The 25,385-nt window shown below is 39.1% G+C and overlaps 1 protein-coding gene across 3 annotated transcripts in view; it reads right to left on the bottom strand.

The window, feature by feature from the left end:
- Positions 1-240: 240 nt before the first annotated feature.
- The window catches only part of LOC140202889 (dual specificity mitogen-activated protein kinase kinase 3-like), a 154,927-nt gene continuing 129,782 nt past the window's right edge, over positions 241-25,385 (bottom strand). For all 3 annotated transcript variants that reach the window (XM_072268429.1, XM_072268430.1, XM_072268431.1), the window contains exons 7-12: positions 20,774-20,825; positions 19,517-19,644; positions 10,995-11,072; positions 10,727-10,863; positions 5,863-5,908; positions 241-5,752 (exon numbers count right to left, since the gene is read on the bottom strand). In XM_072268429.1, coding sequence (XP_072124530.1) covers positions 5,666-5,752; positions 5,863-5,908; positions 10,727-10,863; positions 10,995-11,072; positions 19,517-19,644; positions 20,774-20,825 — 528 coding nt within the window. In that variant the 3' untranslated portion in view covers positions 241-5,665. The remainder of the gene's footprint in view (positions 5,753-5,862; positions 5,909-10,726; positions 10,864-10,994; positions 11,073-19,516; positions 19,645-20,773; positions 20,826-25,385) is intronic.

The following is a 25,385-nucleotide window of genomic DNA, read 5'->3' as shown; positions in this document are numbered from 1 at the left end:
TTTTTGCTGTATTATATGCGCTCTTCTGCTTTACGCTGTCTTTGTTTTCCCTTAATCAGTTGCGTCAACCTTCCTTTAGAACACTACTTCTTTGGAATGATCTACCCTGTGCCTACTGTGCCTCAAATCCTTTCAGGTTCTTCACTTAAAAAAGTTACTAATTATTAACTCAGCAGAGATTAACACTGCGGTGGATGAAAAGGATTAACTCCAAATAATATATTTTTTAAAAACATCACATTCTATATTACAAAAAGTCTTTATTTTTGAATACATGTGGGGATGGGGCAACATTGGGGAAGAGAACAGATTTGTATAAAAGCTACTGAACTGGCACTCCATTTATCCTTGGACATACATCCCAGTTACATTACTAGCACACATTTAGCAAGATAACCAATTAGCAAAATACAAAATGTACAGTGTCAAAACAATGCAATATTGAATTAAAATACAATGAGAAAGCAAATAGCAACATCCCAGATCAGATTAGTGGACTTTCTTTCAGCATATGACCAATGAGGCTTCTACACATGATGCAATGATTAGAGCAACAGACTTCCAAATATGCTCTTAACTATCTACGCTGTCATAACTCTAGCTCCCAATAAAATAGGATACAAATGCCTGCGAACTCTGTCATTAGATGGGAGATGTTTGCTATTAATAGCTGCAACAATGCATAAGAAAAGGAAGAGTTAAGCCAACATTTTGAGCACTTTGCCACAGTTGCATTCACGGCCTGTTGTGGCTCTTCAGGTGATCAAATAAAAGCAGCCCGCCTTTTTGCTCTCTGCTTAGGTAGACCAAGGGCCTATTTTTGTGCCTTATAACTACAACCCTATCCTTGAGGATTACTTCTGTTTTATTTTTCAGTGTAACTTAAAATTCCTTATCAGCAAAAGGAAGGAAAACATTGAAGGATTGTTGGCTGCAGTAAAACTAGAAAGGGATAAGGAAGATCATTTAGGAAACCAGCATTCATTGTTTGAAGTCAATAGATTGCCTTCTGCAGAAGGCAGCCAGCAGAAACCCTCAGTCCCATATAATGACACTTTTTGCATCCTAGCTTTTGGTTGTCATTATCACTAAACTAGAGCTTAACTCAACACCATCATTAGTAGAACATCAGAACTTACTAATGATTTGTTACCAGAGAGATCAGCTCCATTAGGAATAACGTGATAAAAGACTGAAATCTTCTACACTGTACACAGAAAACTTCTTCAATCTATCCTCCTCAGTCCTAAGTTTAAATAAAATGGGAGCATGTCTTATAAGAATAGATTGAGTGAACTTGGCCTTTCTCTTTGGAGCGACGGAGCGTGAGAGGTAAATAAGATGATGAGAGGTATTGATCATATGGTTAGTCAGAGGCTTTATCCTAGGACTGAGATGGCTTACATGAGAGGACACAGTTTTAAGGTGCTTGAAAGTAGGTACAGAGATGTCAGGGGCAAGTTGTTGTTGTTTTTAAAAAACGCAGAGAGTGGTGAGTGTGTGGAATGGGCTGCCAGCGACTGTGCTAAATGCGGATACGATAGGGTCTTTTAAAAGACTCCTGGACAGGTACATGGAGCTTAGAAAAATAGAGGGCTATGGGGTGACCCTAGGTAATTTCTAAAGTAAGGACATGTTCAGCACAGCTTTGTGGACTGAAGGGCCTGTGTTGTGCTGTAGGCTTTCTACTTTTCTAAAAAATGTCTATCAAAAAAGTAATGGGCAAATGACTCAGCTTCAAAATCCAATTCCAATGGTTTTATGCCAGTTGAAGAACTCGACTCAGGATACTCTGATAAAGCAAACTCCTTTACTTTCTTACAGTCATTGGTGTTTCAGAAGCAACCAGCAAAAAGAATATTTAACAATATCCAATAATAACAGCAATAATGCATGATTGTAATTTCTAAAACATCAAGAGGTTTTGTATATCAAATTCCATGTAAATACTGTTTTATTAATAGTCATAAAGCACATTTACCATACATCTGTTTCCATCAAGTGAACACAGGTTATTAGTGGTCATTGCTATACCATCTTTGGCTTTAATATCTCTTGTTTTGGTGTTAATTTGACCTCCAGATAAAAGTATCGGTTTCCCACTTCATCACAAATAAAGGTGCCAACTCTGAATATCTAGTTCAGTTATAGAGAAATAGTTATAAATATGCCCACATAATAGAAAATGTGTGAAGTTGGCAGGTTGCTGAAGTATTACATTAAAGCAGAACTGTTGCAAACGTAGCAAATTGTACTTTCCCTGTGTTAGGTTTAGGGACCCAAAATACAGAATTCTTTAAAAATCCTCAAAGACCTTTTGCAAGTATATTTCCATTCTGAAGTAGAAAAGAATTCATGTAAAATTATTCCTCTATAATTTCATAAAAAGGTAAATTTTTTAAGTATCTATGAACTATATACAGCTGAATGTAGCCATGTTAAATACCTTAGTAGTTTATAGTTTACAAAATGTAAATGATGAAGCTTCAAGTACGTTTTGAAATGTAAAGCTACATATATTATTAATGTCCCACACAATTCCCAGAATTATCTTTAAAACCAATGGAAACTAAAGAATTAATTGGTGACAGTTACAATAAGCAGGTTGCCCAGACTGTACATTTCAGTGTGACACAAACCTACAATAAACTAAACAACATTCACATTAGAAACTCCATACATCTATTCATAACAAGTATATTCCATACCCATGCAGAATTTAAAAATATTTTCTTTGGCAAAATTTAAAGTCTAAAATAACATCACTGGGAATTAAACTATATTTAAAAGGATTGCAACAAATGCTTTTATTTGCCCAATGTCCTAAAAATAGGGGTCTAAAAATTGGATTGTGCAATGCCTGTTTTAAAATTGTATGATGGTGGAGGGTGCAAATTAGCAGGCTGCATTTGCACACACATTCTATGCCAGCTACCACATCCGTTATGACTTTTAAGTCCATGTCTAGAGAGCTTGCCCAAAGGTGGCAGTGGCTGCTTTGCATTTGCTCAAATTGTGCTTCAAGCCGCCCTTTACTAAATGAATTTTGGCAGAATTTGACTTGTATACTATGGTCTATTTCTTCAGCTGCTTGCGAGACCATCAAGTTTCAGAATGTTTTCTCCTGGATAAATCTGTAGGTTCCTCAGACCCCTTGTTACATCTTAATTCAATGTGGTGCATTCACCACATCCACAACCACTTAAACCAAACTCCTCACAGCTGGCACCAGCAAACCCATTCTTCCCCAGTCAGGATCGTATCTGCCTATAGCTCACCGATGGTAACCAAATATCCACAAAATAAATTTGTGCCTGTGTCTGTGGCGTACTTTGGGATCACAACCAAATTTTGGATGGAATCCATTTTGAGAATCACATTTTATAGGGACACATGATTCAACAGGCTTGACGTGTTGCTAGTGCAATTGGTTATGGCTTTTGTATAAACCATAACATTGGCAAGTTACTTGACTGCAGTCATCCTGCCAAACTTTGCAGGAAAGTTGTTAGATGACCCCTCACTTAAGTCCAGACTCCAAATCCGGAGAGTGTAATAGATGATTATCACCCTCTACTGCTATTAATTCAGCATTAAAATGGATACTGGACAAGCAGTCTTGGTTGCTCAATTACTAAAAAGATAAAACACATTGAGTTATCTTAAAACCCATTGTCTAACTTATCAGTAAGTGATTAACTAAAATATTTATGAACTTGATGCTTAAAAGCTTAACCTGCTTCATAAATAGTAATCTTCCCACCATCCTTGGCCAAGATTAACTCACTGTACACTCTGGACAACAAACCTGGGACTTTACAACCATCTGTTTCAGTTCAGCACTTATTAACTAAGGAACCAAGGGAATCCATGCAGTACTATTAAATAATAAAAGTTTGCTACTGTACATATTAATGAGATGAGACTAAGAAATAATCCAATGTAGATTATGTGAGTGTGCTAGAGTTTTCATTAAATAAAAGGATCATGCATGGAAATTTTTTTGGATGTCTGCAGCCTTATACAAATGCAATTCATAAAGGTAGGAGTTTTCTTCTGCAGTTGAAACAGTTGTTGCACACTTTCAGGTTATCACATCTAAATCTTTTGTAAAGACAGTGCTCTTTTTTTTTAAAAAAAAGCATCACAGCAATCCCAACCCCTTATAGTATGTATCTAGTCAGGGGTGCTTAAACATAGATCTAGAAGTGCAAAGGACTATATAAGCTCTGTACAATGACCGAATACTTGAAGCTTATAAAACAAGCAGATGATACTTTTAAGTTTTACACAATAAAATGGTGCAATCACCATGAAGCAATGATTTTATCTTAATCACCTCTGAACTACTTTTTGGAAAATTGGGATACCACAAAATTTAAATCCTAAAAGGACAACAGGATCCAGTTTGTTCCCATTTTTGCGTATTTTTCCAATTTATGTAAATGATTTGTGTTATTTTGTTTCCCCTTTTTATTTATTGCTGCATCTACTCATAAAACTGTATCTCTATACACCTACCATTTGCCAACACCCAATATTATGGCAAACAACATGCCAAGTCAGTGCTGACATTGGGATCTACGGTATGTTGGAACATACAAAGTCAAACACGTCCTTCAATTACCTGTGATGTAGAAACATGTTTAGCTTCTGCTCAGCAGCTTCCTATCCCCGTATTCAGAAAAAAAAAAGTGTGAACTCTTGTATGTGGCAGCAGAAACAGGAAATCATCGTTCAGTGTTGCAGCTCAATGCTGCTTGCTGGTCTGAATTATTTTGTGGAAATCTTTTTGCTATTTTAGAAATAAATAGTTTTGTAGATATTCTGATTGTTATCCCAATTAATTCCCTGTTGCATGGATACTAGTATCCAAGTGTGCTCTTTGAGACATTAGAAACTGATAGCCATGCAACAAATGTCGGGGAAGATCTTTCTTCACTTACTTGTTAGGACTATTAGTTACCATTGCATAGTTACCATTATATCATGCATCTTTTCACAGATGGTTGCCTTAATTCTGCTAGCTTTCACAGTAACTGGTCTTCTTTGAGATCCTTGCTGGCTTCTGAAGTGCTACACGTTTAAACCCCAGTGACACAAAAAAATTAAAACCCAGGCAACAAATGAAAGATACATACCATCAAGAGAATGAATGATTGTCAAAAATAAGGTCTATTTTCATTATTCTGCTTTTCATAAGCAGTACCCTCACTTAAATATATACAATGGCCAACATCTTTCCAGCAAGGAGTAGAATCAAGAGTTTATGGCTGCTTGGGCATGGATACATTAAAAAGAAAGAAACAGCAGGGTCTGGAACAGCAGCAAAGATTATGCCATCTCCAGGCCTAACTTACACTGGACTTCTCTGCTCCCCTACACCCAGGAGGAACTGGACTTCGATCTGCTTTTAATCTGCAGAATCTCATATTGGATCATACAGCTAGTAACAGCTTTAGTGATGATCACTCGGGTACAAGTACACACCTCTCAGAATCTCCTGGATATAGCAGAGAGATTTCTGTCAAGCGTAGATCAACTCGCACAAACAGCCATAAACTCCAATGCCTTGCTTTAACTAAGTTCATTCTTAAATGGAAATTCCATTGGATGATGCAGGAACAAAAAGGAATCAACAATGCATTTATTATTCACTCAGACCTCAGATAGGATCATCTCCTAAAACCTCTTTAACAAATGAAGCCACATCTGTTTCATTAGCGTCATGTATTTTGAAGAAGGAGTGTTGCTGTTTAGGGTCAGGGAAGGAACAAAAAGGAAAACATACATTATGAACCAGGCAAAAGCAATGCATGGAGTGAAATGTAAATGGCAAAAGTCAAGCAAAGGGCTCCTCACCATAAGGTCAATGTAGTTCATACGATCTTCAGGGTTCTTCTTTAAACTGAAAAATGGAAGAGGAAGATAAACAGAAGTGGTTACCTTAACATGCTATTAGGAACACTAAGACAAAATCTGTAGTTTCTCATTTGTTCCCTCACTATCCCTATAACTTCCTCCACAGCCCAAGGCTCCCTGATATCTGCATGTTCCAGTTCTCCAGAATATTCCCAATTGTAACCACTATATCATCAGAGCCCACAACTTCCTTATCCTTGAACTTGCATACTGGAATTTGAACTATAAACCTCAAACTCCATTTAAAGAGAAAAAGGGACTCTCGGCTAGGATGTCACTTCCCAGGTGCAAGGGTCAGGGACGTATCAGGGCAGCTGCAGGACCTCCTGGAAGGGGAGGGTGAACAGCCAGTTGTCATGGTGCATATAAGTACCAAAAATACAGGAGAAAAGTGGGAGGAGTTAGGAGATAAATTAAAAAGTAGAATGTCAAAAGGAAATAACCTCAGGGTTGCCACCTGAGGCTAGAGCAGCACATCAGCATAGTTAGGATGAATATGGGGTTTGAGCAGTGTGCACAAGGATGGGATTCAGATTCCTGTAGGCATTGGAACTGGTTCTGGGGAGACGTGGGACCAGATGGTCTACTCCTGTGCAGGACCAGGATCAATGTCCAGGTTTAAACTAATATGGCAGGGGGGGACGGGGAAGAATTGTTTGGGAGTGCTACTGCGGAGGGTTTAAACTAATATGGCAGGGGTATAGGAATCTAGGCAGAAAAACAGAGGGAAGCAATGCAGGGACCAAAGCAAAAGTTAGAAAAGAGAAAGGTCAGAGTGGAGTAGAGAAAAGTCAAATGCAAAGGACACAATGGTTCCACAACATATCGACTCACTTTCAAGGACTCTACAACTAATGTTTTCAGTGTTGTTTGCTGTTTATTATTATTATTTTTGCATTTGCACAGTTCATATTCTATTGCACACTCATTTGTCAGTTTTTGTGTAGTTTTTCATTAATTCTATTATATTTCTTTGTCCTACTGTGAATACCTACTAGAAAATGAATCTCAGGGTAGTATATAGTGACAATGAAGGCACTTTAATCTGAAAGCCTGTGCTATTCAAAACAAGGTCAGTGAAATTGAGGCACAAGTCAGTATAAAATGGTATGATTCATTGGTTATCACAGAAATGTGGTGGCAGAGTGGAAATGATTGGGAATTAAACACCCAATACAGAAGGATGGGCAGGAGTGGATAGGCTCTTAATTAAGGATAAGTTCAGGGCAATAGGAGAGATGATATAAGATCTAAGGAGTAGAATGTTGAGACCATCTGGATAGAGATTAGAAATACATAAAGGGAAAAAAAAAATCACTGGTGGGAGTTGTCCGTAGCTCACCAAGTAATAACAGAGACTTGGGCAACAAACCAAGAAATATCTGATGCATATAAGAATGGAAAAGCAGTTGTCACAGGGGACTATAGATTGGGCTAATCAAGCTGGTCAAGGCAATGTAATGCAATTGTGATGGCTTTCTTCGACAGCATGTTAGTGAACCTAGAAGAGAAAATGCTATCTTAGTTCTGGTCCTGTGCAATGAGACAGGTAAAATTAACAATCTTGTAGTCAGGGATCTTCCTGATCTAGTTAGGGTGTGATAGTTCGACCTAGAACCAGTGCATTATGCCTAAACAAGGGAAACTACAATGGGATGAGGGAGGAGCTGGCTAGCCTACACTGGGAACACAGGCTACATGGTGGAACAGTTGAGGAAAAGTGGAAAAGCTTCACACACTTTTCATGGTGCTCAACAAAATATATTCCAGTTAAAAGCAAGGACAATAAAGATAGGAAAACCCAGCTTTGGATAACTAAGGAAATAAAAGACAAACTAAAAGCTCGTGCCTATAAAGTCACCAGAGTAGTAGGAAACTGGAAGACTGGGAAAATCAAAGGAACACCAAGCAAACAATAAGGAAAGGGAGATTACAAAGTAAACTAGCACAAAATATAAAAAGATAGTAAATGTTTTTACAATTACATTAAGTAGAAATGAATGGCTGAAGTGAACATAGGTCCCTTGGAAGGTGAGAAAGGTGAACTAATACTGTGTAATGTGGAAATGGCCAAAGCCTTAAAAACCATTTTTTAAAAAAAATATGCCAAATATGGCGTTTTTTTCCCTAATATGCCAAAGTGAGATTTTATGGATACAATGGGAAGTAAGGACCTCAATACAGTCACTTTCACTAAAGAGGTAGTGATGAGCAAACTAGAGCCCTTAAAAGTAGACAAATCCTGTCCCTGATGGGATGCATCCCGTGATATGGAAAAAAAATGTAGAAGTTAAAGTGCACTTATTTGTGGTGTTTTTCCAAAATTTTCAGAACTCCAGGCAGGTCCCTGCAAATTGTAAGACAGCGTGTTGTGAAAGTCATGCTACTATTTTAAAAAAGGATGCAGGCAAAAAGTGGGTAACTACAAGCCATAGTTTAACATGTGTAGTCATGAAAGTGCTTGAACCTATCATTAAGAAATAATGAGACATCTAGTTGGAAGTGGCTCCATTGGGCAGACATGGCATGGATTTGACAAATTACTGGAGTTCTTTCAGAATATAATGAGAACAGTGGATAGAGGGCAGCAGATGGATGTTATATACTTGAAGGAGTTTGATAAGGTGCTGCATGAAAGACTTACCCATGAGTATGCATAGAGCTGTGGTTTATGTATTGGCATGGATAGAGGGCCTGTTAATGAATAGAAGGTAGATAGTTGGGATAAATGGATACTTCTCTGGTTAACAATTAGTGGTGCACAGAGTGCTACAGGAGCTAGTGTTGGGTCTACAACTGTTCATAATATAATTAACAATTTGGAAGAAGGGGCTGGTATAGGGTATCTAAGTTGTTGAGTGGAAAAGCAAATTGTGCAGAGGATGCAGAGCGTCTGCAGAGATATAGGTAGGTTAAGTGAGTGGGCAAGGGTCTAGCTGATGGAACAGAATGATGATAAGTGTGAGGTTGTACACTTTGGAAGGTAAAATAGAAGATCAGATTATTATTCAAATGCTGAAAGTTTGCAGAATGCAGTTGTGCAGAAGGAGTTGGGAATGCCTGTGCATGCATTGCAAAAGGTTTGTTTGAAAGTGCAACAGGTTATCAAGAAATGGAATGTTGGCCTTCATTGTTCGGGAAATTGAATTTAAGAGCAAGGAGGTTATGCTGCAACTGTACAGGGTGCAGAGGAGGTTCACCAGAGTGATTCTGGAGTTGAGGGGGTTAACCTATGAGAAGAGATTGAGTCACCTGTGACTATACTCACTGGAATTCAGAAGAATAAGATGGGATCTTATAGAAAGATACAGTATGAAATTATGGAAGGTTGAGACAAGGTAGAGGCAGGAAAGTTGTTTCCATTGGTAAGTGAGATGAGAACAAGGGGATATAGCCTCATGATTGGAGAACTGATTTTGGAGAACTGAGAAGAAACTGCTTTTCCCAGAGACTAGTGAATCTGTGGAATTCTCTGCCCAGCAGTTAGGCTACCTCATTAAATATACTGTATTTTGGACACAGTTAAGATAATGAGTAGCAGAGGATGTAAGGGTTATGAGGAAAAGGCAAGAAGGTGGAGCCAAGTCCACGGCCAGATCAACCATGATCTTATTGAACGGTAGAGCAGGCTCAATGGCCCAGATAGCCGACTCCAGTTCCTATTTTTTAATGTTCTTATGTTCTAGAAGTTTACAGATGGCACCACCATTGCGGGCTGGATCTCAGATAACAGTAAGACAAGATACAGGAAGGAGACTGAGTGTCTGGTGGCAGGGTATTAAGAATACAATCTTTCCTTCAATGTTAGCAAAACCCTAATGCATTCATTTCAGAAAGAGGGGTGCTTTACATCCCTCGTTTGTATCACTGATGCCCAGGCGGAGATGGCTGAGAACTTCACGTTCCATCAACAGTTTGTTCTGATGCAGTCATGTGGATGGATATTTTAGCCAAGTGCCTTGCCTTCCTCATAAGGCCAACAAAATTTAGCACGTCCCTATCACACTCTTCAATGGATCTCAAGTACATGATATGAACTCATGATCTCCCAATCTACCTTGTGTTCCTAGCATTTTTTTGTCTATTGATACTGCATGTTCTCTGTAACTGCAACACAACATTTTGCATCGTTTTCTTTTTCACTACTCCATGTACCTATGTCTGAAATCCCCATCTGGATGGCATGAAGACAAAAGATTTCCACTGATTTCATTACATTTGATAATAAAAAACAATCTCCATTCCTAACTTAATCTAGCTCATCAAATTTTACCTCATCCTTTTGTAAAGTAGTTTATGACTTTCTTCTACAATAAAGACATATTGTAATGATAAATTAATACCATAACTTATTGAAAGTACTCTGCTGTTGCTCAAAATGCGATGAAGAGCATTAAGCAAGAGCTGTACTGAAAAAATAGAACTGCAAATTGATACCAACACATACACAGATATCTGAGTAAAGGTTAACATACTCCAGAACAGAGACCAAGCAACAGTTAGAACAGATTGAAACATAGGTGCTGAAAGTCTGACAGGTTACTTGGTCATTGTAACATCAATAACCAAATCTGTTAATGTAATATTATATCTGTTTTTTCCCCTCGTTCCCAAGTCTCGATTAATTAATTTCTATATCAGCTATGCATTTCCCAAATTAATTGAACAAATCTGACAACGCTGAAGTACAAATGATTATATTGATTTAACAGATTTGCTTGATTACCTTACTTAAGACATACAATTGGATTTCCACACTTATAAAATTGGTTTGTTTAAAAGGCAAACCAATTCAAAGACTTACCACTGCGCCGTGAAATCTACAAATTCCTTAGAGAAGTGATCTGGTAGCTGGGGAGAGGGTTCTTCCACAACCTGCTTCAGCTGTTGGAATGGTGTACCCCAGGACTCATAGGGAAAACGTAAAATAGCTAATTCAATCTGCAACAATATTAAAAATTATTGTCTTCACAATGAAAATTCAACTTCTGCAAGATTTTAAGAAGACATTTTTAAGAACAATTCAAGAAAATAGTTTAATTAAGAACAGAAGATTTGATTTATTTACATACCATCGTGATTCCTAAACTCCAAACATCAGACTTCACATTATATCCTTTTTGATTCAGATCTGGGTTAATCCTCTCGGGCTGAGAATTAAAAACAAGAACACACGTTTGAAATGGAAAAAGTACTGCAAATGCCTCAATTCTGAATTAAACAGAGAATCTGAAAACATTCAGCAAGTCAGAGAGCATTTGTGGAAAGAGATAAAGGTAATGTTTCTGGATCAAGACATTTCATCAGAACTTTTGTTTACCTTTCCCACAGAACGATGCAGCATTTTTCATTTTGCATGCCCCAGGTTAACTGCCCACAATATATGATGCAACAACCCCTACTATTCAAAAATTAGAAAGGTGAATAGTGTTACAGAATTAGGACTCAGCTCTGACTGAGAATGCATCAATTGGACCAAATACCTCTATTAATTTTACATCTTAATTTTAATTTTGACCCTCTGATTCACACAGATGGCATGATAATGAACACAAATCATTTACAAACATATAAACTGAGAGGCCGCCACTTGGCTCCTTGATTCTTTTCTGACATTTAATATCATGGATGTTCTGACTTTAACTCATCTCTGCATTCCCATGAACCAAGGGTAACCTTCCACCTCCTCATCTACCTCTTAAAAAAAAGAAATTTTTTTCTTTGCCTGCTATTCTAGGAAGACTGCCAAAGACTCATGACCTTCTGTGAGAAAATACAATGCTGCTGCATCCGCCTTAAAATGAGTGACAATTTTAAATAGTAAACTGCAGATCTAGATTCTACATCCACAAGAGGAAGCCTTTTCCCCACATTATCCTGTTGAGACATCTTGTGATCTTAAATATTTCATTAAAACTGCATTTGTAAATTGCTTTCCTACCTATATTTGAAATCTTATTATACTTGGCAATTCTAGACGTGTTGCTTCCGTCCAAGTTGTACGTTGTAAATAGTTGAGGTCCTAGCACCCATCCCTGTGGATCACCACTAATTAAATTTTCGTAACCATAAAAGACCTTCTGGAAGTACAATTCTCTCTAGCTCCTCTTTATCAAAACATACTTTACTTCTTTCAAAGAAATTGCCAAAATGATTTCCCTTCCATAATTAACATGGTAGTCCTGACTAGAACATTGTTTTTTTTCATGAAGTCTCTGCTATATGTGTAATAATAACTTCTAATCTTTTTCATCCAAAACAGATGTTAAGCTGTTCCCAGCAGCAAACCAGCTGTTACTGATCTTTACAAAAGTGACCTCTTCCTACATTTTCCCTGTTCAAACACAAGTGGGTTAAGTAGAAGGGCAGGGTTAGATTGATCTTAAGAGTAGGTTAAAAAAGGTTAGCCCAACACAGTGGGCCAGAGAACCTGTACTGTGCTGCAAGGTTCTATGTTCTACATAACATATTTCCACAAGGCTTACTTACCAGGACAAAAATCAAAATACTGTTAAGCACTAATAATCTGCTATTCAATTGTTTCAAAACCACAACAATTCAACATCTGGCTCACTACACCTCCTTTAAACTTACCGGGGCCCTGTTTTCCACACTCCATTCCAACTCATTGGATTACATATTATACTGTGCAACATCTTATCTTCTTCATGTGCCTTGCGTGTTACACGCTTGGGAATCATGGCTTTCACATCAAACGATCCCATGCAGCGTCTATGATATCTCGCACATCTAGATCTGTTAGTTCTTTCACAGTGTCCATATATTTTCTTCCTTGCCTTCCTCTTCCGCGTTTCCCAGGCATACAGCCTTGTAATGTAAGGCATTCTATTTCTCCCTTTCTGATGACATGGCCCAGGAATTTAAGTTTCCTCTCATTTAATGATCTCAATAAAGATCTTTTTGTATGGGCACGTTGGAGTAGTGTGTCATTACCCTATCTCTATATGATATTTTCAGCATTCTTCTAAGAAATGACATTTCTGTTGCTTCTAAGTTTCTTTGGTGTTCTGATGTTATAGTCCTTGTTTCAGAAGCATACAGCAAGATTGACCAGATGTAACATTTTAGTAGCCTTGTTATTATAGTAATGTGTCTGTTGGTAAAAATGGGTTTCATTTTTTGGAAGTTGGTTTTAGCAATGGCAATTCTTCTTTCTATTTCTACTTTACTTCTAACATCTTGTGATATAAAGCTACCAAGGTAATTAAAGCCGGTCTTTTGTTTAAATCTCTTGGTTACCGACGTATAATTGGCAGTTGGGAGTATCCTGCTGTTTTGATATTACCATACATCTGGTGTTTTTTTTATATATATATACACAGTTGATGGTTAGACTAAAATCTGTACTTGTTTGTACTGCTTTGTCTAGGAGGATTTGTCGGTCTTCTGCAGCACTTCTATTAGGGTGGTATCGTCTGCATCTCTTAGATTGCTGATGTTAACACCTCCAATTTTTACCCCATCTAGGCCTTCTATTTCTCTGAGAATTATTTCACTATAGATATTAAGTAATTCTAGTGAGGCAATGCATCTCTGTCTAACTCCTCTTTGAATTTTAGTCCAAATGCTTATATTATCATCAATTTTTACTGCTGCCATTTGGTTTCAATATAAATTTTGAAACAGTTGTTGGTCCCTCCTGTCAATGTTTAGTTTAGCGAGAATTTGAAATAATTTTTCATGTTGCACTTTGTCAAATGCTTCAGTGAAATCAATAAAACATAAAAAGACATCACTTTGATATATAGCACTTGCGTTTCTAGTTCCTCTATCCTCAATAAACCCATATTGCAATTTAGAAGTTTCTGGCATTAATTTGTTTTTAATTCAATTCAGAACATCTTATAAAATGGTAAATTAAATGTGTTTTGATATATGAACAGGAAGAATATCCAATAGACTGGAAAACCTGACAAACCAGTACTACCAAAATCCCCAGCATAGAGTAGTACAATTGTTAGATCTCCAAGTGGACCACAACCTTGTTATAGGGTTTGGAGACTTGCCTGCCTCAATGATGGGAGAACAATATTGGCTGGAGTCAGGTCTTTACGTTTTGGCTCTTGGTAGGGTCACCCATGCCAAACAGGTCGAAGGGTGGAGGCAGACTAAGAGTGGTCCACTGGACTCAGGTTTGGGGATTTAGCCCAGGGCTAACAACCCTGAATGGTGAAACAAAATTGTTATGGAAACAGCAACGAAGAATGCTTCTACATCGGAGTGCAATGGAATTATGGTGTCTCCACCCGGGATTTGCATAACTGACAGTAGTGAAAGCCAAGCTACAGTACTGACATGATGAAGGAAGCCCTGAACACCACCAGAGATGGAGATCTGCATTGCTGCCCTAAGTACCAGTGGGGTAACAAGCAATAGGTAGGTACAATTGCTAGAGCTTGAAATAGAATCAGAACACAGTCACTAGGTCAGAGATATAGAGATAACATCTCAGGCCAATGGCTTATCAGAAAAATCTGACAGATCTATTAACCTGAAAGGTTACATCTCATCTTTTCACAGATACCACCCAACTTGCTGAGACTTTCCAATATTACTAAAATAGTTGACCACATTGCATACAAGTTGTCCATCACTTTCACACTGTCTAATACCATCTACACAAGTACAAACATATGCAAATTCATGCTCATTTTCCCCACTGCCTCATTTCAGCTGGAAATCAGAGCTGAGAAATTACTCAGTAGGGACCTCTGGATCTATTAACCCGCAACATTAAATCATGGAACTGAACTCTGCAAGGTACATACTACTTCACAGGATTTGCATTTGTTTCAAAGATTAGATTAGATTCAACTTTATAGTCATTGTGCCAAGTACAGATACAAAGCCAATGAAATGCAGTTAGCATCTAACCAGAAATGCAAAGTATAGTGTTATTTACAAAATAACTGCGAATAAAAAGTAAGTGCTACAGCACACAAATATAAAAGTGCTGAGACAGTACAATATGGGTGCAATACTGCTTAGCGCTGTGATGTGAGGTTCAGCAGGGTCACAGCCTCAGGGAAGAAGCTCTTCCTGTGCCTGCTGGTGCGGGAGTAGAGGCTCCTGTACAGCCTACCAGATGGGAGGGGAGTAAAAAGTCCATGGTTAGGGTGAGATGCATCCTTGACAATGCTTTTCACCCTACCCAGTCAGCATTTATGGTAGATGTTCTCAATGGTGGACAATTGGGTGCTAATACTTATTATATCAAGTGATCGTACTATTACTCTAAAATAGAACTACATATTTGGCCCAATCTATGTCACCATTTATGCTCCATTTGTGTTTCCTTCCACCTTTCTTCAACTAAATGGTGGGTGTAAAAAGATAAGTGGGCATAGATTTAAGATAAAAGAGCCTTGAAGGGGATGAAAGAGGAAGTTTATTTTTTTAAAAAACACAATATGGTTGATATCTGGAACTAGGACATGAAACCAGATACATCACTACATTTCGGCAGTATTTAGATCGGCACTTAAAAGGCAAGGCTCAGTGTGGGCAAATAGAATTACCTCTGTGTAGGCTTGGCCATTAAGGCTGGATTAGATATAGTAGCCAAAGGTCCTGTTTCTGGATGTGATGCTGTGGCACTCTATTCCCTTATCTAGCATATGCTCATCCACTCTGCCATCTGCAGTACTTGTTGAGACCACTCCGTGTAATAGATCCCTTCAATACCTTGTACTGATAGTTTCTAGTCATGCTATCCCCACAAAAACTAACCTCTTTATCTAAGTGATAAGTACTTTTGTAGCTTTTAAAGGAAAAACCTTGATGAGTTGTTCTAATTGTCCCACACACCCCCAGGGGAAAAGAGATTCCATCTACTCATTCTCCTTCGATGTGCCTTCTCTCATTTCTAGCACTATCTTGTCTGCTGTCTCCAGTGCCTCTTTATCCTTTTTATATGACCACTAAAATTCTACGCAGCACTCCACATGTCTAACCCAAGTTCACAACACCCTTACTTTTCAATCCATCTATCAAAATGAACACTGGTGCTTGGCTGGCATTACTCATATCCTTACTAAACTCAGACAAATTTCTAATATTGGCACATCTATATTTGTTCTTCTATCCCAACTAGATTTGTACCTTCCAAAGATAAAGTGACCTCCTTTACTTCCTCGCAGAATGCACCACTGCATTTGTCTGCAGTGAACATCATTTAGCAATCATTTGCCCATTTTACAAGTTTATTAATGTCTCCCTGGAATTGACGGTACTTTCCTCAGCAATTGCTACTGCCCCAGTTTGGTAGCATCTGCTAATTCAGAAACTGCGTCCTTGATTACATAGCCTAATTTGCATACATAATTTATAATTAGCCATAGTGCCAGAATCTCATCCTTTTAAGACAGCACTACCCACTATAAATAGCTACCCTTTAATCCCACTCTGTTACTTTTTTTAGCGAGCAAGGGGAAATTCCGCCCACATCCTACAATTCCATATTTGCAGAATTATTTATCAATTGATTATGGAATGCCTCATCAAAAGGTCCTTTGACAAATTATATCTAATGCATTACCACCATCTAATCTCTCCATAAATCCTCAAAAAAGAAATACAAGCAAGTCTTTCCATTTTAAAATCAATGTAACATACAAAATGCTGGAGGACCTCAGCAGGTTAGTCAGCATCAATGGAGGGGAATATACAGTTGATGTTTAGGGCTGAGACCCTTCATTAGGACTGGAAAGGAAGGGGACAGAAGCCAGAATAAGAAGGTAAGGCAAGGGAATGGAGTACAATTATGTTTTGTTTCTAGAACTTTCATCTCTTTTTATAAAGACGCCAGTATTTTTCCTAACCATACAATGTCAAACTAACTTGTCTATAATTCCTTGAATATGGTCTATCCCCCTCTTTTTTTTTTAGTATAGGTATTACGATTTTCCTCTGCCTATTCACTTGCTCTATGCCATTCTTGAATGAGAATTCAAAGCAGTTTGAAACCTAAAAGACAAAAAAAAAACTACAGGAAAAGCTGAAAATATTCAGCAGGTTAAGCAGCATCTATAGAGACAAATTTATCTAAATTGACTAATTCATCAGAACTGGAAAAAGTGAGAGAAAAAAAAACTTTTAATGCTGCAGAGAGGTGAGGAGGGATGGTTAGAAAAAAGGTTATCTTTTTGATAGCGTGAGGCCAGGGTAACTAACTTGATCATAATGTTTAAAGAGCTATCTGGTTAATAGATTAATGAATAATTCATTAATGTGTAATATATCGTCCACTATCAATTTCAATCGATTATTTTAAAATGAATAAATGTAATCAATCAGCATCAGGAATTTGAGTCTAATTAATTCAAAATGAACCTGTTCTCTATTTTATATGCATCCATTTCATTATTAATTTCATCATACAATGTTACGACTTCTACCTCACCAGTAAATAAAGAAGTAGAGATGATATAATTGTCCACATGAAGGATCTCAATGTGGACTGTCCAATTCACTCCAGAGATGCTGCCCCACTTGTTGAATTCATTCAACAAGGTTTTTGCTACTGATTCTTCAGCCTCATCTCTGCTTATGATTTAGTATTTCTGCCATCTCCTTACAGCTGTGATATCATCCTTACCATCACCCTATTACTACTGATTTGGATGTCTGAAAAAAGTTTAGTTTTATATCAATGTCAACTTAATTTTATACTTCCTCTTTGCCTTATTTATTTATTTAGAGATAGTGAGGAAAAGGCCCTTCCAATCCAACCAGCCAGACTGCCCAACAATCAACCTATTTAATCCCAGCCTAATCACAGGGCAACTAACAATGACCAATTAACCTAGCAACTGGTGCGTCTTTCAAATGTAGGAGGAAACTGCAGCACCCAGAGGAAAACCCCGCACTCAAGGGAAGGACAAACAAACTTGTTATAGAGGATGCCAGAATTGACCTCTGAACTCTGGAACGCTAGGGCTGTAGCAGCGTCATACTAACCACTTCACCACAGTGGTGCCTTCCGAATTTTTTTTTTTAAAACTTCTCCTAAACCCCAAGGTCCTGAAGGGGTGTGCTCAGCAGCTGTGTGGAGTTTTCCAGCGCATTTTCAATCTGAATCTCTGCCTGGAAAGGGTCTTGGCTGTGTGGAAAACATCATGCGTGGTCCTAGTACCCAAGAAGGGCCAACCAAAAGTCCTTACACATCATGAGATCCTAGAGAAGCTGGTCCTGGCTCACCTCCAACCCGTGGTCAGGACAGCCCTCAATTCCTTGCAGTTTGCCTACCCAGAGCACATTGGAGTCGATGGTGTTGTCATCTACCTGCTGAACAGAGCCTACTCCCACTGGGATAAGTAGGCAACACTGACGATCATGTTCTTCTTGACTTCTCAAGTGCCTTCAACAGCCCTCATTGCTGGGGCTAAAGCTCCATTCAAAGCAGGTTGGCACTTCTATTCTATTCTGAATAATGGGCTACGTGACTGACAGATCACAGTTTTTGTGCAGCTTCAGAGCTGTGCGTCAGACATGGCTATAAGCAGCACTGGGGCCCCACAGGGGACTGTATTGGTTCCCTTCCTGTACACCTCAGAATTTAGATACAACACTGAGTCGTGTCATCTGCAGAAATTCTCTGATGACTCAGCAATAGTTGGATGTATAAAGGGAGGACAGAAGGATGAATACAAGGCCCTGGTGGAGGATTTTGTCAAATGGTGCAAGCTGAATCAGCTGCAGCTCAACATCAGTCAGACAAAGGAGATGGTGATGGACATTAGGAAGACGAAGCTTGCACTGCTCCCTGTAACTATTGATGGTAAAGACGTGGATGTGGTGAGGACCTACAAGTACTCCTTTGGAGTATGCAGGCCTCTCCATCACATGTTCTATCAGTCTGTTGCCACCAGTACAATCTTCTATGCGGTGGTGTGCTGGGGCAATGGCATTACAGGGGTCAAACTGGACACAGTGGAGGCTGTGGTAGAACAAAGGGCCCTACGGAAAATCTTGGCAAATCTGGACAACGTTTCTCACCCTCTGCATGGCACTTTGGCTGAACAGAGAAGCAGTTTTAGTAACAGACTGAGACAACTGCACTATATGAGGTTATTCTTTCCCTTGGCCATTAGGCTCTATAATGAGTCAACCTTTAGCCGGCGTAGTGATGACCCCCTCCTGTTAGACTGTTTGAGGTAACTTATTTTTCACTCTTTCTTACTTCTCTTCTAATATTTATATATCTGTGCACTTGTAATGCTACTGTGATACTAATTTCCTTTGCAATCAATAAAGTATTTATATAGTAAACTCCTCCACTATTTACTTAAGGTATAACCTTGCTCCATACCCTTAATTGTTTCCTCAAATCTTCATACATCAGGGGATCAGAATGGACCTTCTTTTAACATTTCATCCAAAGAACAGCTCTTCAGTACTACACTGGAGTGACAGCCTGAGTTTATGCATTCAAATCTCAGGGGTAGAGTGGAATCCACATGCTGAGAGACAAGGATCCTACTTTTGGATCCAAAGGCGATATCAGAAATGCACCGTCACTTTGCACACAAAATAGTGGAGCACAAGAGGGACATAGTTCTAGGTCCTGACTTACAGCCATGTATGGTTTGCAGCCTGCATCCAAAGTCTTAGCCAAAGAGTCCACCAGATATCCACTAATTCCAAAGTCACACATTTTGACATGCCCTTCCTTATTGATGAGAACATTTGAAGGTTTTACATCTGTAAAGAACAGAGATAAATACACCGACATGAATAATTACTTTAATTATCTAATTGAAACATGTATTGTAATTGTATGTGAAAAATTATAGATTGATTTAAATCTCTGAGATTTTCTGACCACTGGATCTTGTTCCTTATCTAGAAACTGGGTGGTTAAAGGCATATTTCAAACATAAAGGACACGAGACCCAACTAAAAAGGCACTTGGTAATATTGAATAAGAGCAAAATATTTGCATAAAAAAACAAGATACCATACATTGTGCAAAGGATTTTGTTCAAATCGGACGGAATCATTATGGACACTTTTGTCAATTATGCAGTTTCCACTCAAATTAATTCTTTCCTCCGTGGAATCAGAATCTTAAGGGTAAAAGATTACTGCTGTAGTAAATATACAAGTGCTTTCTCAAAACACATACATTGGTAGGTAAATTGAGATAAAAGACATTTTCTACTCCAAAATGATAAGAAAGGATGAGGGTTTCAGGATACTACAGCTTTCATTGACTTTAGTGATTGGAAGAGGCCAGTAAATTTCTATTCATAAACCAGAAAAAAAAACAGGCAAAGATAACTTAAAACAGACAGTGCCTTCGTAAACATGCAGAGGAAAGTTGTAACACAGAACATCTTCATATAACTCCAGCTACCAGAGCTGAACATCATTGAGAGAGCAGGATGTGGTTTGTGGTTGTAAGGCACAAGGAATAAACAAAGAATAAACAACAGAATACTCAATTTTTTAATATTTTGAATTGTTTATGCAAGCTATTCATTGGTGCTACCAAAGCTTTGAGTAGTGCAATGAATGACTTCCCTTTAAATTAACTTACTTTTCAGCAACTGTCATCTTTACCTCACAGCAGGGCAGCAAGTCAAAAGAAACAGTGTCTGTAATTGCCTGACAAATCCATAAATTTGGAAATACTGCATGCTTTCAGCATCAGTGGGTCAAAATCCTTTAACTCTTCACACAGCCTTTACAACAAAGTTAGCAATGATTTAAAATGGCAACCAGCACCTTGAAAAGTAGTAGGCAGAGATGGCTTGCCAACAACATTCACATCCCATGACTGAATAAGTAGCTTGCCATGCACTGCCTCGTTTGAAATGAATGCACTCACCTCTGTGAATTACAGAAAGCTTGCTATGCAAGTGTTCCAATGCTTTCACAATCTGTAAAGAATAGCCAAAAACTTATTTAATGGTCTGAAAATACAGCAAAATCACACGAACATCAGTCCACCTTCCTTTCCATATAACACTACAGAAAAAATGTTTTGAAGCATTATAAGCCAATCATAAACACAAGAGCAGATGCAAGAAAGTCAGAGCAACATGCACAAAATGCTGGAGGAACTCAGCAAGTCAGGTAGAATCTATGGAAATGAATAAACAGTCAATACTTCATGCAGGACTAGGATGGAAGGGGGAAGACACCAGGATAAAAACTTGGGGGGAGGGAAAAGAGGACAAGTTAGAAGGTGATAGGTCAATCCAGATGGGTGAGAAAGGTAAAGGGCTGGAGGAGGAGAAATCTGATAGGAGAGGAGACTGGACCATGGGACAAAGGGAAATAAGGAGGGACACCAGGGGAGGCAATAGACAGGTGAGGGGAAGAGGTAAAAGGCCAGAGAGGGGAATAGAAGGGAAGGAAAGGCGGAGGGAAAATAATTACCAGAAGGAGAAAATCAATCATCCTATCAAGTTGGAAGCTACTTAGGTGGAATATGAGGTGTTGCTCCTCCATCCTGAGAGGGGCCACATCGTGGCAATGGACCAACATGTCAGAATGGGAATGAGGATAGGAATTGAAATAATTGCCCACCGGGAATTTTTCACTTTTGGCAAATGGAGTGAAGGTACCCAACAAAGCAGTCCCCCAATTTATGACAGATTTCACCAACACAGAGGAGGCCGTATCAGGAGCATCAGACACAACAGACAACCCTAATAGATTCGCAGGTGAAGTATTGCCTCACCTGGAAGGACTGCTCGGGGCCCTGAATGGAAGTGAAGGAAGAGGTGAATGGGCAGATGTAATATTTCTGTCACTTGAAGAGATGTGTGCTAGGAGAGAGATTAGAGGGGAGGAAGAAATGGGCAAGGAAATTAGGAGGGAGCAATCCCTGCAGAAAATGGAAAGTGGGGGTGGGAGGTAAAGACGTTTTGGTGGTAGGATCCCATTAAAATGGCAGAAGTTGCAGAGAATGAGGTGTTGGATGTGGAGGCTCATGGGGTGGTAGATGAAGAAAAAGGAACTCTATCCCTACAAAGGTGGTGAGAAGAAGGGATGAGCACAGATGTCTGGGAAAAGAGGAGTCGTGGGTGAGGGCAGTATCAATGGTGGAGGAAGGAAAACTCTGTCCCTCGAGAAGGAGGACATCTCTGGTGTCCTAGAAGGGAAAGCCTGATCCTGCAAACAGATGCAGTGGAGACGAAGGACCTGAGAAAAATGACAGGAGACAGGGTAGAAAGAGGTAGAGTCAAGATAGCCATGGGAATCAGTAGGTTTATAAAAGATGTCGGTAGACAGCTTGTCTCCAGAGGTGGAGACAAAGAGATAAAGAAAGGGGAGAGAGGTGTCAAAAATAAACCAAGCGAATTTAAGAGTAGGGTAAAAGTTGGAGGCAAAGTTGATAAAATTGACAAGCTCAGCATGCATGCTTGAAGCAGTACCAATGCAGTCATCAATGTAGCAGAGAAAGAGTTGGGGAGCATTACCAGGGAAGGCTTGGAACCTGGATTGTTCCACATAGACAACAAAAAGGCAGGCAAAGCTGAGGTCCATGCAGGTGCACACGGCTAGCCCTCGAGTTTGGAGAAATTGGGAGTTGAGAAGAGCGGAAGGAGAAACTGTTGAGGGCAAGGACCAGTCCTGCCAGACAGAGGAGGGAGTGGCGGTGGAAGGGAACTGGTTTGGTCTTTTGTTGAGAAAGAAGTGGAGAGCCTTAAGGCCTTCTTGATGGGGACAGAAATGTATAGGGATTAGACATCCAAGCTGAAAATGAGGTAGTCAGGGCCAGTGAACAGAAAGTTGTGGAGGAGATCAAGAACATATGAAATGTTGCTGATGTAGGTGGGAAGGGAATGAACCAAGGAGGATAGAATGAAGTCAAGGTATGCGGATTGGATATTCTAACTCAATGACTGATAATAGATTTCTACTTAACCAGTCTTATGATCTTGATGGTTCTTCTCACTATTTCCAAGACATTGTGGATCATGTTAAATATCTAGTCTTCAAGCTTTTGTCTCTATATTCTTTAAGTATACCCCTCTGTCTTAAGTAGGGATCATCTGTTATTATTAAAACCACAACCACATTTTTTCCAAAAGCATACACTTTTGTCACAAAGTAAGCTGCATTTCTGCATTTGTCAGCAATTAATGGGCTAACATGGATGGTGCACAGCAACTTTTGACTTTGCTTTGCTAACTGTGAAGATGTCTAGCAAGTTTGGTGATATTAGATATACAAGTATAAACTCTCTGGCCCAGCATTCTGTGTTCCAGCATGTTTTAAATCTGAAGTACATATCTGTAGTAATTAACTAATTCTAATGCAGTTCCAAATACATACAGGCAACATTTGTAGACCTCCCAGGAAATAGGTCAGCCACTCAGGTCTTCTTCAGTCCTCAACTGTATTTCCTCCCATCCTGCCTGCTGCAAGGGATCAATTCCATTTCCCCAGTTCCACATCTGTTGCATTTGCTCCGATGATGAGACATTTAGCTGAAGTGTCTCTGAAATACCTTCCTTATTCCTAAACCATGGCTTCCTCTCATTGTGGACAGAGGCCTTGATGGCATCTCACCTATTTCCCACACTTCTGCTCTCCTGGAATGAAATAAACAGTTCCCATTTCGCCACAGCACCACATTTAATGTTGCATCTCCAGCAATCTCCACTGTGTAACCTCCTTCCTTCTTGATATTTCAAAAGACTCATTCTACACAATACCCTAGTTCACTCTTCCATTCCCACCAACCACACCCTCTCCCATGCAAGTGTCAGAGCTGTAACAAATATCCTTCCACCTCTACGCTTCCAAGCAGTCTTGTCAGATGAGGCAGCGCCTGACTTACACGACTTTTAATTCAGTGTGCCACATTCAGTCTCGATAAATGCAGCACCTATACACTTCTGTAGAGCATCCGGGTTTGGCATGCTACGATAAATGATGTTCCAGGTGTGTGCCACTTCAATCCACCATCTCCTCTAAATTGTCTGTGGCCTCCTGAGCAGTTATGACAAGGTCCAATTCAAACCTGAGGAAAAATACCTCATTTTCTACCTGGCCATATTATTTATTTAGATACAGTACAGATTAGGCCCTTCTGGCCCTTTGAACCATGCTGCCCAGCAAACCTGATTTAACTCTAGCCTAATCATGGGACAATTTCCAATGACCAATTACTTTCTAAACAGTCTGCCTTTGTACTGTGAGAGAAAAGCGGAGCACCTAGAGAAAACTACACATTTCACAGGGAGGATGCAGACTCCTTACAGATGATGTAGGAATTCAACTCGAAACGCTGATGCTCCAAGCTACAATAATGTCACGCTAACCACTAGGTTATCATGGTGCCCACATTATGGTCTTCCACTTGCCATTCTGAGGAAGCATACAGTACTTACTGTCTACATCAGAACTAACTACTTCTGCCTGTCATCCATCTGTGATTTTGACACAATATTTCATTTTCTAATAACATAATGGGCACATCCTATAATGCTGTTATAAACATAATATGCAAAGGAACTTAAAGGGATTCTAAGCACCATAATTAAATCAACACACATAAAAGTTGCTGGTGAACGCAGGAGGTCAGGCAGCATCTCTAGGAAGAGGTACACTCAATGTTTTGGGCCGAGACCCTTTGTCAGGACTCTTCCTAGAGATGCTGCCTGACCTGCTGCGTTCACCAGCAACTTTTATGTGTGTTGCTTGAAATTCCAGCATCTGCAGATTACCTCATGTGTGCGACCATAATCAAATCATTTGGTTTCACCTTAGAGATATTCCCCTTCTCCACCTCCCACCCTCCCCCCCCCCCAACACTTTCTCTGCGATGGAAAACCCAAATTTCTCTTTCTTTCTGAAATCTGATGGATATTGTACCTGGAATATTATCATCTGGTTCTCCTTCCACAGATGCTGCCTAATCTGATGAGATTTCAAACATTATTAAGTCTTGGTCAAAGAGTTTGCTGGATCTAGATGTTATCTGTCTGCTACTCTCAACTTATTTGTCAGGATTTATTAACACTGATCCTAGTAAATGAGCACTTACTAGAAGTGTTTATAACAAGAAAGCCAAAATTGTTGCTTAACTGCTAAGCTCTTTATCAACTAATTAGAAAGTTGTACTATAGGCCAGCTACTTTAGGGCCTTCCAACAACTCCAGTGTGAAATTCTGCCTTACTGAAATTCACATATTCATCTTCTAACCAATACATATTTGTGTTAGCAAAGCAAAGCAGATAAAAGTTCTGGACCAGTAACGCAGTGAACACACAGTCATATGGTGCTATACAGATTTGAAATCAGTCACCATCATCTCTCACTTAGAGATGGGACTTAAACATTAGTCTGTAAAGTTATTAAGCACATGGATATTTTCAAAGTCTAGCTAATTTTTCAAAGTTCAAATGATTTTATTGGATTCAGCTGTTTTTCAGCCTAACAGAAAGTCAGCAAAAAAAACAAATAAACTGAGAAACTTAGC

Source organism: Mobula birostris, chromosome 9 (genome assembly GCF_030028105.1).
Source record: "Mobula birostris isolate sMobBir1 chromosome 9, sMobBir1.hap1, whole genome shotgun sequence".
NCBI classification, from domain to species: Eukaryota; Metazoa; Chordata; class Chondrichthyes; order Myliobatiformes; family Myliobatidae; genus Mobula; species Mobula birostris.
Note: the sequence above shows the minus strand (reverse complement) of the source record. Positions and strands in the feature narration are given on the sequence as shown.